The 13,254-nt window shown below is 53.6% G+C and overlaps 5 protein-coding genes across 5 annotated transcripts; 2 read left to right on the top strand and 3 right to left on the bottom strand.

Annotated features, from left to right (window-relative positions):
- Nucleotides 1–426: 426 nt before the first annotated feature.
- Nucleotides 427–1,793, bottom strand: AB675_6233 (External alternative NAD(P)H-ubiquinone oxido B1, mitochondrial; the record flags this gene model as incomplete). The annotated part of the gene is made up of 5 exons (XM_018146510.1): nt 427–603; nt 701–925; nt 964–1,317; nt 1,365–1,706; nt 1,755–1,793. The coding sequence occupies 5 exons, from the start codon at nt 1,791–1,793 to the stop codon at nt 427–429; spliced, it is 1,137 nt and encodes a 378-aa protein (XP_018003955.1).
- Nucleotides 1,794–2,466: 673 nt separating this feature from the next.
- Nucleotides 2,467–6,113, bottom strand: AB675_6232 (Protein EFR3; the record flags this gene model as incomplete). The annotated part of the gene is made up of 3 exons (XM_018146509.1): nt 2,467–2,923; nt 2,974–5,823; nt 5,878–6,113. The coding sequence occupies 3 exons, from the start codon at nt 6,111–6,113 to the stop codon at nt 2,467–2,469; spliced, it is 3,543 nt and encodes a 1,180-aa protein (XP_018004158.1).
- A 516-nt stretch (nt 6,114–6,629) lies between these two features.
- AB675_6231 (Protein rds1) lies at nt 6,630–8,015 on the bottom strand (the record flags this gene model as incomplete). Its single annotated transcript, XM_018146508.1, has 2 exons — nt 6,630–6,889; nt 7,055–8,015. 2 exons carry the CDS (start codon nt 8,013–8,015, stop codon nt 6,630–6,632), a joined length of 1,221 nt encoding a protein of 406 aa, XP_018003820.1.
- Nucleotides 8,016–9,713: 1,698 nt separating this feature from the next.
- Nucleotides 9,714–10,138, top strand: AB675_6230 (uncharacterized protein; the record flags this gene model as incomplete). The annotated part of the gene is made up of 2 exons (XM_018146507.1): nt 9,714–9,837; nt 9,894–10,138. The coding sequence occupies 2 exons, from the start codon at nt 9,714–9,716 to the stop codon at nt 10,136–10,138; spliced, it is 369 nt and encodes a 122-aa protein (XP_018004019.1).
- A 1,314-nt stretch (nt 10,139–11,452) lies between these two features.
- On the top strand, nt 11,453–13,246 carry AB675_6229 (Sorting nexin-12; the record flags this gene model as incomplete). The annotated part of the gene is made up of 1 exon (XM_018146505.1): nt 11,453–13,246. One exon carries the CDS (start codon nt 11,453–11,455, stop codon nt 13,244–13,246), a length of 1,794 nt encoding a protein of 597 aa, XP_018004064.1.
- Nucleotides 13,247–13,254: the final 8 nt, after the last annotated feature.

The following is a 13,254-nucleotide window of genomic DNA, read 5'->3' as shown; positions in this document are numbered from 1 at the left end:
CCGTTACTGCTTGAGATGGTCGAGGCAGGGGCCACCCAAATGTGGAAGTCTCGTCACATGTGTGACTGTCGATAGTTTACGGCGTGGGATACGTTGGGAAGAATTGTACAAACGAGTATAGCCGTGTGAGGAACACAGTAGCTGGCGATGTGAGCGAAAATGGAATGGATGTTCGCGCTTCTGTCTGTGTTTTGGGAGAAAGGAGTCCTTCAGCCTATCTCGCTCTATGTGGTGTCTGATGCTCGATCGTTGTGTTCAAAGTACTGTGAGATTGAGTCGTGAGTCGTGTCTAGTGTCTATATGTCAACAGATTTGTCATATCCTGGCAGGCAAGCCATCTCGTAATTCCCGTTCCGTATTCTAACAAACCCCAGCCTGAAAACTTCATTAGCCGACCTCCATCACACCGGCCGCCTAATCCACCTCCTAGATCTTCGCAATCTCACTCCCAAACACCTTGTTCAACGCCCAAGTCAACACGATTGCGAACCGACTCCTCCAGTTGCGATTCCACATCAGACTACCGCTCCGCCACGCCAGCCAGGCCGCCTGGCCCGTCCAGCCGGGGTGGTCGGGCCCTTTGCCCGCGATGACGCCGTCGTGCTGGCCGATGTAGCTGATCAGCGCGCTTTTGGGTGTATGTGAATGGGGTATCGAAGCTTGATGACTGACTGGGAGGGGATGAGTTGAGATTGGCGACCAAGTATTTCGCTTTCTGCACGGCAACTTCGGCCGTCGTAGGCAATGAAGCGTGCGTGATGTCGGCGGCGTCGCCTAGGGCGTAGACGTTCGGGTGGATAGACGTGGGCTTCTCGCCTTCAGGAGTACTTTGGTAGATGAAGACGCGCAGCCGGTCGTCTGTCTGGATGCGTTTGAGTCCCTTGTCGTTGAGCAGAACGTCCAGCTTCTCGACTAGGGATACATTCTTGTTGCCGGTCGCCAGACGAGCATGCCGCAGGGGACGCGGCCGCGGCCTTTGATCGTGAGGTAGTCGCGTCCGACTTCTTCGATTACGGTGCCCGTGGCGACGTCGATGCCTCGATCGACGAGACGCTGGGTAGCGTAGTCGTGCAATTTCGTGTCGTAGGCGCTGAGGATGTTCTTGGCGACGTCGTAGATGCTGATGGTCATGAATTTGGCGACGTCTGGGTAGAGGTCTGCGATCTCGGATTTGCACAGATCGGATAGCTCGGCGGTGATTTCGATGCCCGTGGGCCCGCCGCCGACGATGGCGATGTGCAGGAGGTCCCGGGCGTGTTGATCGGAGACGTTGGGAAGGGAGGCTTTCTCGAGGAGGTCGAAGAGCTGCTTGCGGATCTTCATTGCGTCCGAGACGTTTTTCACGAATAGGGCGTGTTCGCTACGCCGGGGGTGTTGAAGGTGTTGGGCTCGCAGCCCGGGGCGAGGATGAGGATGTCGTAGTCGACGGTGAATTCTTGGCGGGAGAGGACTTCATCCTCTTCGAAGGCTGGGGCGCAGTGCACGGATTTGGAGGAGAAGTCGACGTCTAGGACGTTGGCTTTGATGAATTTCACCAATGATCGGGACTTGGAGCGGACGCTGTCTTCAGCGAGATAGAAGTTGAAGAGGCCGGTGGCCGCGGATGCTAGGAGGGGCGTGTAGGCGGATGTGCGGCGTGGGCTGATGATTATGGGGGAGTAGATGGACAGGTCGATGTGTTGGGAGATGTAGAAGCCGGCCCAGCCCTGATCTTCGTCAGTTGATATTAGTGAGTTGGGATTCTATCTGCCTACTGAGCCGACAATGACTAGGCGAGGTTTCCCTTGTGCCATGGTCGGACTAATCACGGCCTGGCAAGGCTCGTCTTCAAGTGTTCGGGAAAGATCGTGAAAGTAGTCGATCTTATTTACATGAGCGTCGTCTGTAGTGTCGTCGATGATGCCTGGCAAGTTAGTTGAGTAGATGAACATCGGCCAAGGCTTGCCTGCCTTGTTTTCAGGGCGGCAGCGCAGCGTGATAACGCGTGATTGGCCTATCGTGCCACAACGATAAATTCAGTCAAGCTAGCCATGTCGAGCTTCTCCAGTGACTTCCCTATGTAGCAGTCACTGAGACAGATTCAAAGCAGGCCGTGCGCTCGAGTAAAACGTATATCTGTCGGGTCAAAGATATCGAAATAGGAACCTAGGTGAGTAGTCAGCTACAGGTTGTCATACAATGTCTTGTTCATTAGGTGTCAGGGCCGCTCAAGTAGGTATCAATATCCGTACATCTCATCTCATCTTCTCAACCTTCCGTCCTCGTATGCGCGACCGTACGGGCCTGTATGTACTTGCCCATCGGAAAACCTTCCCACCTCGGTGAACTGGGTTCTGTCCGGTACCCATCCATCGCCTGCTTGCCTTCACTGTGCCCAACCCGTCTGGATGGGCACAGCACGTGGAAACGACTCGCTTGCGCAGATAAAATGTATACATTGAATCGAAAAGCCATCACAGCACTACGTCAATAGGGCGGCTTCTCAACAACCAACAGCCCCTTTGCCTCCGTCGGTCCGCCATCACCAGCAGCAGGACCCGCAGCACCTGGCTCTGACGTCGTCAAGAAGCTCCCCGAAGACGTGCTCGGCCGAATTCCCGCAAGCAAATTACTAACATTGATCTTCTCGGTTGCTTGAACTCGCGCATCACCCTTCCAGAAGGCCGCGCTGGCAGTCTGTCTGCTCGCAGGCCGGGAGCTGCGCTTTGTGCCGGCTCGCAGGGATGAAGTCGTTTGGGAAGACTCGACGGTATGGTTTGGTCGTGTGCCATCGCTTGCAACTTCTCCAACTTGACTGCTCAAGGTCTGACTGCTCTGTCGATTTCTTGCAGGAGAAGATTCCCTGGGGAATGTGCCAGGCAAGTTGAGGTTCGACGGTATCTTCGGTACTGGCGGCACCGCTTCGGAATTCTGGCTGCTACTCCTCTGATGACCCTTTGTCGCCCTGGAATTCGACGTGCCAGGCGCGACGACCGTTGGATGCCATTGGTCATGAAAGCCGACGCATTGGGATCATCGACAGACTTCTCGCCATCATCTGCTTCATTCCACGACACCATGCTGTCACTCCCAGCAGACATTGTGCTACGACGTGAGCTGAGAGGACGCCTGAGTGGACTGGCCTGACGCTGATGACCTGATGCAGACAGTACTCGCTTGAGTTCAGTCACACGCAGTGTGGAGTCTCTGCTTGAGGTGCTTCCAAGCGGTATTGGCGATCCGTTCGGACTGCCCCTGCGAATCTTCTGCAAACTACCAAGCCCACTGCTGAGACCGTGTCCAGGTGAGTGCTCCTGATTGTCGACTGTCTCATTCTTATTGACACTAACGACGCTAACATGGTGTCGTGGGCCTGACGTCCCGGCTACGGAGCCTGTGCTCTCCTTTTCCACAGAGGCCATGCATAGCTCGCGCGTCCAAGTTGCCCCCATCTCTTCTTTGACCCTCTGTGGTAATTGTTCCTTTGGCGATGGTTTAGGTCCCGGGGCGACGCCATACCCATATCCGAACCCAAGAGCCGGTACTGAGAAGACTCTACCGGGTGACGAAGGCGGTGAATGCTGAGGAGAGAGCAAAGCCGTGTCATAGGCGTTGGCAATCTCCTCGACCAGGTCTGTGACGTTCAGGAAGGGCTTCAAGGCATCCGCCGCTTCTTCAGCGTAGACTGCATCTTTCGGCTCACCAGCAGCTTGTGAGACGATACTATGCAGAGACAAAGCCGGAAACTTGATCTTGTCGAACCATACGTTGAAACGTTTCCGTCGCGAGATTTCGGCATTGATTTCGTGGCCGACCTTTGTTGTCTCAAACTCGAACTTTTCGGCCACACTCCAGAGATAACCTTGTATTAAGCTCGCGATGTTGACTTTGGCGCTTGTGCTGAGCTCGATTTCGCTGTTCAGAACAGCTTCTTGTAGCTTCAAGATCATTGGCAGCCCTGTGCGTAGAGCGTTGACTCCCAAACGTTCGACAAGCTTGGTGAGCAGGAGGTACAGCATGAGTATATCCGACTCATTGTGAGAACGGTCGATGATCGAATCGTACGCTGCTAGATGTAAAAGCTGCACGAAGGTTGATCTGGCAGGCTTGCTCTCTTTCCTCGATGCATTCGACACAGCCCTCTTTGTCATATTTGTCTCGCCATCTGGCGTCGTGGTCTTTTTGATAGATTTGCCCTTGCGAGGACCGTCTCGCGGAAGGAGTGTGTCGTTCTTGCCGGTCTCGAGACGCAGCCATGTCAAGATAGCATCGACGTATGCTACGCGCACCTCTGGGTCTTCGTCCTTCAGCAGCCACTGTGTCCCTTCCCAGACATACACTCCGACTCTGGCGCGAGATCCGACCGCAGTGCCCGCCGAGTTGCGTTTATGGCTGGCACGCATAAGGATATCCTTCACAGTTTTCAATGCAGTCATCCGTGCAGTGGCGAATGAGAAGAAGCTGTCAGTGGTCGGATCCTCTTGTATGCTTGCAGAATCAGCAATTGCTTTAGAAGCTGCTGCAGGTTTCTCGATTGCAGCTGTAGTGACTGCAGCATCCACATTGGCAGATGGTTTCAGCCTCGCAAGGATTGCGGCCAACATGTCTGATATCTGCTCTGTGTAGTAGATGTGGTTCGACAAGGAGGCGATGCACCTTTGTAGGTATTGAAGGAGTTCTTGGCGGGCAGGTGAAGCAGTCGTCTCAGCCGTGCTTTGTTCCCTACCCCTGTCCTTCTCGGAGAGGACGTGTGCAGGATCTAAAGTTTCCTTTGCCTCTCGTATGAAGCCGAGAGTGTCGTTTTGCGGGATCTGCAGTGTGATGCTGGCATGCCTACTGCCAAGTTGAAGCAACACCAAAGTATACTGCACGAAGCCGAGCATGACATCCATGATGCTCAATCCGATGAGGTTGATGTCCGAGCTAAGCAGCCAGTCGATCATAGATGCCAGAACCAACTGTTTGTCCAGTGTGGCCTCAACAACTGGACTTCGCACCAAAGTTTCCATAGCTGTGATGACAATAATAAAGCGATCCTGAACAGGCGTCCATCTTGCAATCGTTTCGAAAAGTGCCGTAGCCCAATTGCCCTGCGAACCGGTCGGGATCGTACTTCTGGGAGATTTCTGAGAAGCAATGTACTTGATCGTTAACGCCGTGGCCAACCTGGTGTACCCTCGAATGCTACTCGTTCCGACAGAGAATATTTGCTTGAGACATCTTACAGCTAGGACTTTGACCTCGTCTTCCGAGGCTTTGTCCGCATCTGCTGCTGTCTCTGACGCAGTAAGCTGACGGTCGGTAGTATCGACAGTAGTGATGGTAGCACTGCTGAGTCTCCGTCTGCGCACAAAGTCGTTCTCTTGCTTCTCATTTAGTCGCGCTCGCTGCTGCAAAGACGATAGCACGTCGGCCTTGTCAAGCCCCATATTCTGTAATATCACCGGCATGACAATGTTCAACTGCTTCGCGGAGTCTGTACTGAGAGCATCCGACGCAACGGCAGCGCGAATCGCCCGGAGGCCGGCCGTTCGCCATCGCAGATTCAAAGATATAGATTCATTGCTCCTAGTCTTGACAGTATTGGCGGGATCGGCGAAGGAAGCGTATTGCTCGACCAGCTTCATATACTGCTGCGTCCGTTGCTGATCTGCTGATAGAGCGGCCGTGTTGGCGTGCTTACACCACGCCTCGAAGGTCGGCAATGACTCTTCTACCATGTTGATATCGTTGGAGCGTAGAACGGTGTCAAGTATGACTAGGACAGAGTGAGAGTAGAGCATCAAGTCGCGTGGTGTCTTCTCGATTACGGCTGCGATGATCTGGAGCGTGACTTGGACATTGCTTGTTGCGACTGTTAGTGAGACGCGCGCAACTTTGGGCTTCCGGCAGACTCACCCAAGACGTCGCATGTAGACATCGGACGCGGTCTTCTTCTCGAGGAATGCGCCGACCTTCTGCAGCTTCGAGCGCCGAGAGCTGGCATAGTACAGCAGATAGCTGAGCTCGCTAGAGCTCGGCTTGACTTCCTGTACATTCTTCTGGTACTTGGGATAGCACTTGAGTACCAGCACTTGGTGCTTAGGTCGGCATTTCTGCGAGATAGAATGTACAGGATGGATGAGGGAGGACATGTTGTTGGACCTCGCGGAGAGTCAGACGCCTCATCGGGGAAAGCTCATCTGTCGCTGGCTGGCATTGTTACTCAGGGAGGGATGTCTGCGAAACAGATCGGCAACGCCAGGCGCGCTTGCTAGAAATATGTATACATAAACTTGACTAGGAAGGAGTGACGATAGCTGCGAAGAATGCAAGTGGAAGGCCTGGCAGAGAGCGAGACGTGGAAGGAATCTTGGAGGTGAGATGAGAACGCCATGCGCGATGACGCTCTTTCGCCGTGACGGACAACAAAATTATTCTGGGCCTCAGAGACCACCTGGGAAAGAAACTTCAGATGCCAGAAGTACTTCATTATTATTGTTTACGTTACCAATGATCACTAGGTATTTTCATCTTTTTGCAATCAACCAGCATCATCCCATCTCGTCCCTTGCATTACTCCTCACGACACGATATTATACAGTATTTCTCATAGGGCTGCCGTCCTCCCCGGACCCTTTGCAGCGCAACATGCCACCAATCTAGGGTGCTTAGCCAGCCTGGTACAGAGCTGGACCAGCATAGACGAACGGATTGATCATGCTCAAGTTGTAAGGCGTGAGGTACGGGTTCTGCGACGTGATCGAGATGAAGATCGTTCCGTTGACGGCCGGGTCGCCAGCAAACGTTGACATGTTTGGCTGCACAGCAGATGCACCCGACTCAGTAATGTTGACCAACGGTACGTATGTCGCGTTCAGCTGGCTAACGAACATGGCATATCGCGGCGCATCAGCCAGAGGCGAGCGCGCTGTGATGTATGAATTGTTTGGCCCAATGGCTGATTCACCTCGCCGAAAGAGAAGTGAACTGGCCGTCCTGGGTATGAGAGCGGAATGCTGCGGTTTCTGGCGATAGCAGGGCTGCAATCGTCGCCAGGGGTATCAAGTCCCGAGCATCGGTTGCTGTCATCGACTTGTCGCGTTCAAGGGATTCGAGCCAGTCGCAGCTTGGTCAGGACCGAGATTGGGGTTCAGCTTGGCCGGGTTGGGCTGGTTCAAGACGGTGAGGGCTGGGAAGTTCTGCCATGCCACACGTGTCGTATTCGCCGGGCAGGAGCTAATGTATGGTGCTAACAATGTCCATGCCCAGCTTTGAGGGATGCCAACCTCAAACCAGACCGGCATAGGGTGTAGACCGTCAAACTGGCGGAAGATCATCTGTTGGCGGGCTTCTGTGGAGATCGACTGCAACAACAAAGTTGCTGCTGCCTGGGAGTCGAGGTGTCCCAAGAAGCCGTAGACGCCGCTCTCGCCAAATCTGGTGAGCTTCTGGCAGAAATCCAGGAATTCGCGTACGGTAGTATAGGGATAATTGTATGTGCACTGCGGCGGCGCGGCAGGCCCAAGGATGTTCGACAAGAGAGTCGCGTGGCCCACCTCCTGGTTAGCCATGAACTCGATCAACGACCGGTCTTCCGCAGTCAGACCAGCGTCTGTGAAGTCTTGCTCGGAGAACTTTGCGAGACCGTCATGGAACAAATCGAGCTCAATCCATTCCTGGTACAGAGCAACCACGAAGCTCTCGTAGTCGAAATCGCTAAGAGGGTGATAGTACGGCTCAGTGCCATTGGTTCCGATGCCACCGGCTGGCTGATATGGCACGGGCATCACCGGTGCTTGCAATTCGCCATTGTTATTGGTGTAAGTGACTGGCAGAGGCGGTAATGGCGCAATGGATGGGGCGAGCGCTGGCTTGCTCAATGCTCCGGTGGTGGTAGCTTCACCGCTGAACGCGCCGTGCGCAGTCGGCCCATCGAAGACAGAGCTTCGCACAGGAGGCTCTGGCCCTGCTAGTGGCGACTCGGTAATCTGAGGCGCGGGTGCGGCATTGCCACCGACGGCCAACGCAATAGCGGCGGCGAGAACAGTCTTCATTTTGAGGAACAGGATTGACAACAAGATACTGGAGATGCAGGAACGGAAATGTGCAGGGTTGAGCTTTTATCTTGTAGCTCTGCTCTTACCTGCTTGCTCTTGTCAGATCAGCCCGATGATGAGTCGTGTTTTCCATCACCTCCGGACAGTACTCCCGCAAAGCGGTGGGTACGAAATGCTTGCCTCTGTGCATCGCGCCTCGCCAGCTTGGTCGGCTACGAGAGTCGTGACGACCTACTGCACAAAATCTCGTAAAAACTGAACCGGAGTTGGATTCCGCCTCATCACCAGCTCACGGTAGTGAGGTCAATGCATGTTGTGTACCCAGACCGGAAGTGGCGACCGGAGATGCAGTGCCGTTTATGCTGTACTATTGCTGGATTTCATGGCATCATTATCAGCATGGCAATCCGGGCTTCACGCTACGGCAGATGCTGTCCTGTCTTCGCTCAGTCTTACTGTGATCGTACGTCGTATGGATTTTTCCGTTGCTTGCTTCGTGACAAGATGTGTATTCTGGGGTACCTTGTCAGATTATGCCGGAAGATCGATCCGACGCACGGAATCGAGCCCTTGCATGTCGTGTAACAATATTTCGGCAGCCACATGTTGGATGCTGAGTCCGGCGTTCGAGGACAGGATTAAATCCACCAATATATCGTCAACCCATGCGCAGGCACATTATTCGATGCCTGTGAACGAAAAAAAGCACCTGTGAGCGGCAACCTTGGAACCGTCCCATTCTTGGCAGGTGCGATGCTTGGCACTCAATTTCAAGTTCTCGTATTCCGGCCAGATCGCTGAGCCGCTGGCGATCAGATGTGTCACTGTTTCGGCTCCCCCAAATTTTGCTCCTGGCAGCTACTGGTTCAATCAGCCTAACCACTGTCCCGAGGACCTTTAGTAACATCAAAATGACAGCTTCTGCAAAATGACATTCATTCGCGCGGTTCCCGCCCCGATGTCTAGGGAAAGGATAGCTCATAGGCACCATCGAGATCGCTTGTCTCAAAATCGAATTTTTGGCCTACTGCATGCGGTAAACATATGCTCCGGATCCCACGTTATGGTACGAGCCGCATAAAGGTATGACAGTTGGTCGCGTAGGGCTTGGTAACACGACATTTGTCCGCCATCCAGACTTCATTTGAGTTGCAGCATGCATCAGGACACGAACCTCATCAGAAGTTCATCATGTTGCTGGTGCAAAGCAATAATACCGCCGGCCCTTGCTGTCAGTTTGTCGCAGCCCTCTTAGGCCATCCACTCAGAGACTGACACCCGCGGTACTTGGCCGCCCACACCCCTGAGCTTGGCCAGCCTGTAACGGAAGCTTCCTCATGAGGTCGCCCTTCTCGTTGGCCAATTCTTCTTTGTACCTGCGCTAGCTCGGGGTGGTCTTGCTACCCCTATCCCAATTACAGCAACATTTTCTCCAGGAGCAATCTCCCCACGCGAGGTCACTAGCGATCCTGGTCCCGTCAGGACCAGAGCATACAAAACGTCCTCTTCGCTGCATAGGCTGCACCTTCTCTCCTCTCCCATACACGAACATACTCTGTATCCTACAACGTTGACTATTCTTTAGTCGTCCACTCTTTCGAGTCCAACCAACTACATTCGTTACCAAACAAACCAACCTACAACCCACCACTTCTCCTCGTTCTCCGAGTTTAATATACCCAACAAACAATCAAAATGCGCGCAGTCTTCGCTCTGTTTGGCCTCGTTGCCGCTGCTTTCGCCAGCAAGACCGTCACCTACACCTCCACTGTTGACGTTACTGTCACCAGCTGCGAGGCTGCTCCCACTGACTGCGGTGGTACGTTTACCACGGTTCAGAAGGCATTCATGACAGGGTGCTAATTATGTCTACAGAGTGGGAGGAGACCAGCGTTCCCGTTGAGGCAACCTCCACTGCTACCTACTGGAGCGATGCCCCCGTTGCGCCGACCAGCACTCCCGTCGCTGCCTCAACCTGGGTCGATGTCTCTGCTGCGCCCTCGAAGCCAGTTGCAAGCTACACCAAGTCCGCTCCAGTTGCTGACTACACTGGCGGTGCCGCTACCCTGACCGGTGCCGGCGTTGCTGGTTTCGTCGCTGTTGCGGCTCTCCTTCTGTAAAGCATCCCAATCATCGACATGACGCCAATCCTTTGATGACTACCACGGAGTCAACTTTCGGCTGAGCGAAACCTCCGTGGCTATCTTAGAGGGATCGGCAATTCAACGACTGTCTATTCATGCTGCATAAAGGGGAACGGAAAGAACCAACTTCAAACGTGGACAGGCCTGCGAACATTTTCTGTGTGGTGTATACCCTTGGGCGATATCTTCTTAATCTTGATTGACCGCCAACCAGGTGATCTTCATCATCGGGTTCGGGCGCGTGTGGAACAGGATGTGTATGTGTACCTTCGTCTGTCTGAAAGAGACGTAAAATCACAATATACCATACCAAAGCCAAGCTCATGGTTGGTCGTTTATGTATACTGGGATACTGCACGAATATACATGATCAACTTGTAAACCAAATTTCAATTCTTGAATACCTTTTGATGGGCTGTTTGTTATGATCTGTCAGTCGCGGCTTTGACAGGCGATTCAAAAATGCATGTTCGTTGTTCGAATATGCTTCTGGTCCCGCATTCCTGATCATGGTTCTGACTGTTGAATCCGGGGAAGACTCCGTAATCCAGCTTACCTGATGCGATCGTTCCAGGAATGTTCTGTCTCGGTCTTCGAGGGTGCGGCATTGATGAAAGCTGCGAAACAGATGCCATTCTTATGCATTGGATGTGGACTCGACTGTGCCTCTTCTGTTGAAGGAACCCCTCATTGGGACTTTCTTAGTCTACACCATCCTTAGATAGCCAAGCTTCGAGGCCATCTTGATCGACCAGCTTCGCTACTGTTGACAGACAATAGCGGAGTGGCAAGCGTGACTTTCAAAACCGCGTAGCACACAAATGTTCTCGCTCTCGGCATTCGCATCATCTTCACCTTGAAAGATTGGCGTCGCCTTGAGATGGTTTCAAGTTCGCTGCAATGCCGATTCCAGTACGCCAATCACACTGATCGCCCGCAGTTATCAAGGTCGACAAAGTGCATTATAAGTATACTTGCTGACTGCTCGCAGAGATGGCCTCTTGCTGAGATCGGCACTGTGTCGTCAAGCACTGGAAGTTGCAGAAGGAACGACAACGAAAACTTGAAGCGACACTGCACTGGCAAGGCAAATGGATGAGGTAATCCAGGTGTGCCCAGGTGCACATGCCCCAGGATTGCTGCCCAAAGCAGAAACTTAGGCGTGATCCTCCACTTCACGCATCTGAACATCTCCACGATTATTGACCTGATGCTGCACTATCACCACGTCCAGCTCATGGGCCCTTTTAGGGCTGGTCCTCGTCGCCGCCAAAGGCGCTCTGCGGGACTATGCTACTGACGCGCAACAATCTCCTCCTGGCAGCATTTGCGGCTTTCATTGCATGGGGACTTGCGGTTCAATCGTTCCCTGTCCTGCGCTTCATCGGATACGCCTTCACGCTCGGTGCCGTATCAACGGTAGTGTTACTGGCTGCGGCTACTCTGCTCATCTCGCGACGGCCTCGGCCTGCACCGACCGCCGCGCAACTCGCCAATAAGCCGCTGTTTCTAACTCCGGCGCAATGGCGCACCGAGGCGGCAGCTGCGAAGCGGCGGGACCAATATCAGCCGCTCGACCTGTACACTTCCTCGTTCGTGGTCTCACAAGCAATCGATACGCTGTTGGGCTTCGCGCTGCGAGACTTCGTGTCTGCTTGGTATCGTAATATCACAACCAGTCCTGCGTTCGTCAACGACATCGATAAGAAGATCCGGCTGGCGATACAAGAACTACTTGCGAGACTGGCCAGTGAAGATATTGTTAATGTCGTGGTCACGAAGATTGTACCAATCTTCAATGCTCACATGCGTGACTTTGATCAGGCGGAACGTCTAGTCAAGGGCAGGTCACTGAATCGCAGCATCACCGAATCCGAAGAGCTCGATCTGGCAATCGCTGCGAAATACAAGGATGGCAAATTACACCCTGCTGCGTCGCTGTCGTTCTCAGACACCAAGTCAATCGAACAAGATCATCTCCGCAAACTAGTGGTGCGGATCCTACCAGAATTGGTGTCGGAAGATGTCCTAGGCAGTCGCGCAGCCTTAGTGCTCGTCAAAGAAATCATCGCATGTGCGGTGCTCCTTCCCATCGTGCAATTGCTCAAAGATCCGGACACTTGGAACCAGGTCGTCGAGAACTACGGACGGTCCGCTCTGCAGGACCGCAAAACAGTGCGGCGGATGCGAGCCGCCCTCGATGAACATACCGCCTCACCAGGCAAGGCTCGGACAGAGGCTGACTTTCCTCGGCTGGGTCCGCATGACAGCGAACGCGCCTTTGAACGGTTTGTTCGAGCCATTAGGAAGGCAAAGAACCTGTCTGATGCTCGCCGCTTCCGCAGCCAGGTCGCTAGCCAGCTCAAGCGCGAAAGTATGGTAGAGGGTCAGGATCCAGTCTATTTGCGACGCCTTGAGATGGGGAAGCGTGTCCTGGACCAGAAAATCACGAAGCTGGCACTGTCAACCGGAGCTTTGCCTGGCACGCCTTTGTCGGGCGAGCCACGCAAAAGCTTGGACTCGTCCAAACCACAAACAAGAGAGCTGACTCTTGTCGAAATCATGCATACAGCATCAGGGCTGTCTTATTTTATGGAGTTCATGGACCGGCAGCAGCTCATGACGTTGGTGCAGTTCTGGATAGTCGTTGATGGGTTTCGAAATCCGTTGGAGGATGACTTCGGCGATGACCCGATTGGTGTCTCAACAGCGCCTTCGTGGACAGACGCTGACCGGACCGACATTGCTCGGATTTCGGAAGCATACATGGCCAAGGCGGAAATCGACGTTCCTACTGAATCGAAGCAAGCCATCAGGAGCTTTCTTGTGGCTGGCCGGAAGGCAACACAGGCACAGTACAGAGAAGCGCGAATGGCGATCTTATCTACGCAGTCGGCCGTGCTCGAGCAGCTTCAGACCAATCACTACCCGTCTTTCAAGAAGTCCGACCTCTACTACAAGTTCTTGGCGACTGACGATGCAAGGATCACCAGTCCAGATCAAGGAGCTGGTTTCGATCTCCTTGATATCCCACAATCGCTGTCTCCTGTGAAGGCAGTCAAGCCTGCTCCTACGCAGCCTTGAGCAGGACC

This window comes from Cyphellophora attinorum (genome assembly GCF_001299255.1).
Source record: "Cyphellophora attinorum strain CBS 131958 chromosome Unknown Contig4, whole genome shotgun sequence".
NCBI classification, from domain to species: domain Eukaryota; kingdom Fungi; phylum Ascomycota; class Eurotiomycetes; order Chaetothyriales; family Cyphellophoraceae; genus Cyphellophora; species Cyphellophora attinorum.
The sequence above is the reverse complement of the archived record's forward strand: the minus strand, read 5'-3'. Positions and strand labels throughout refer to the sequence as shown.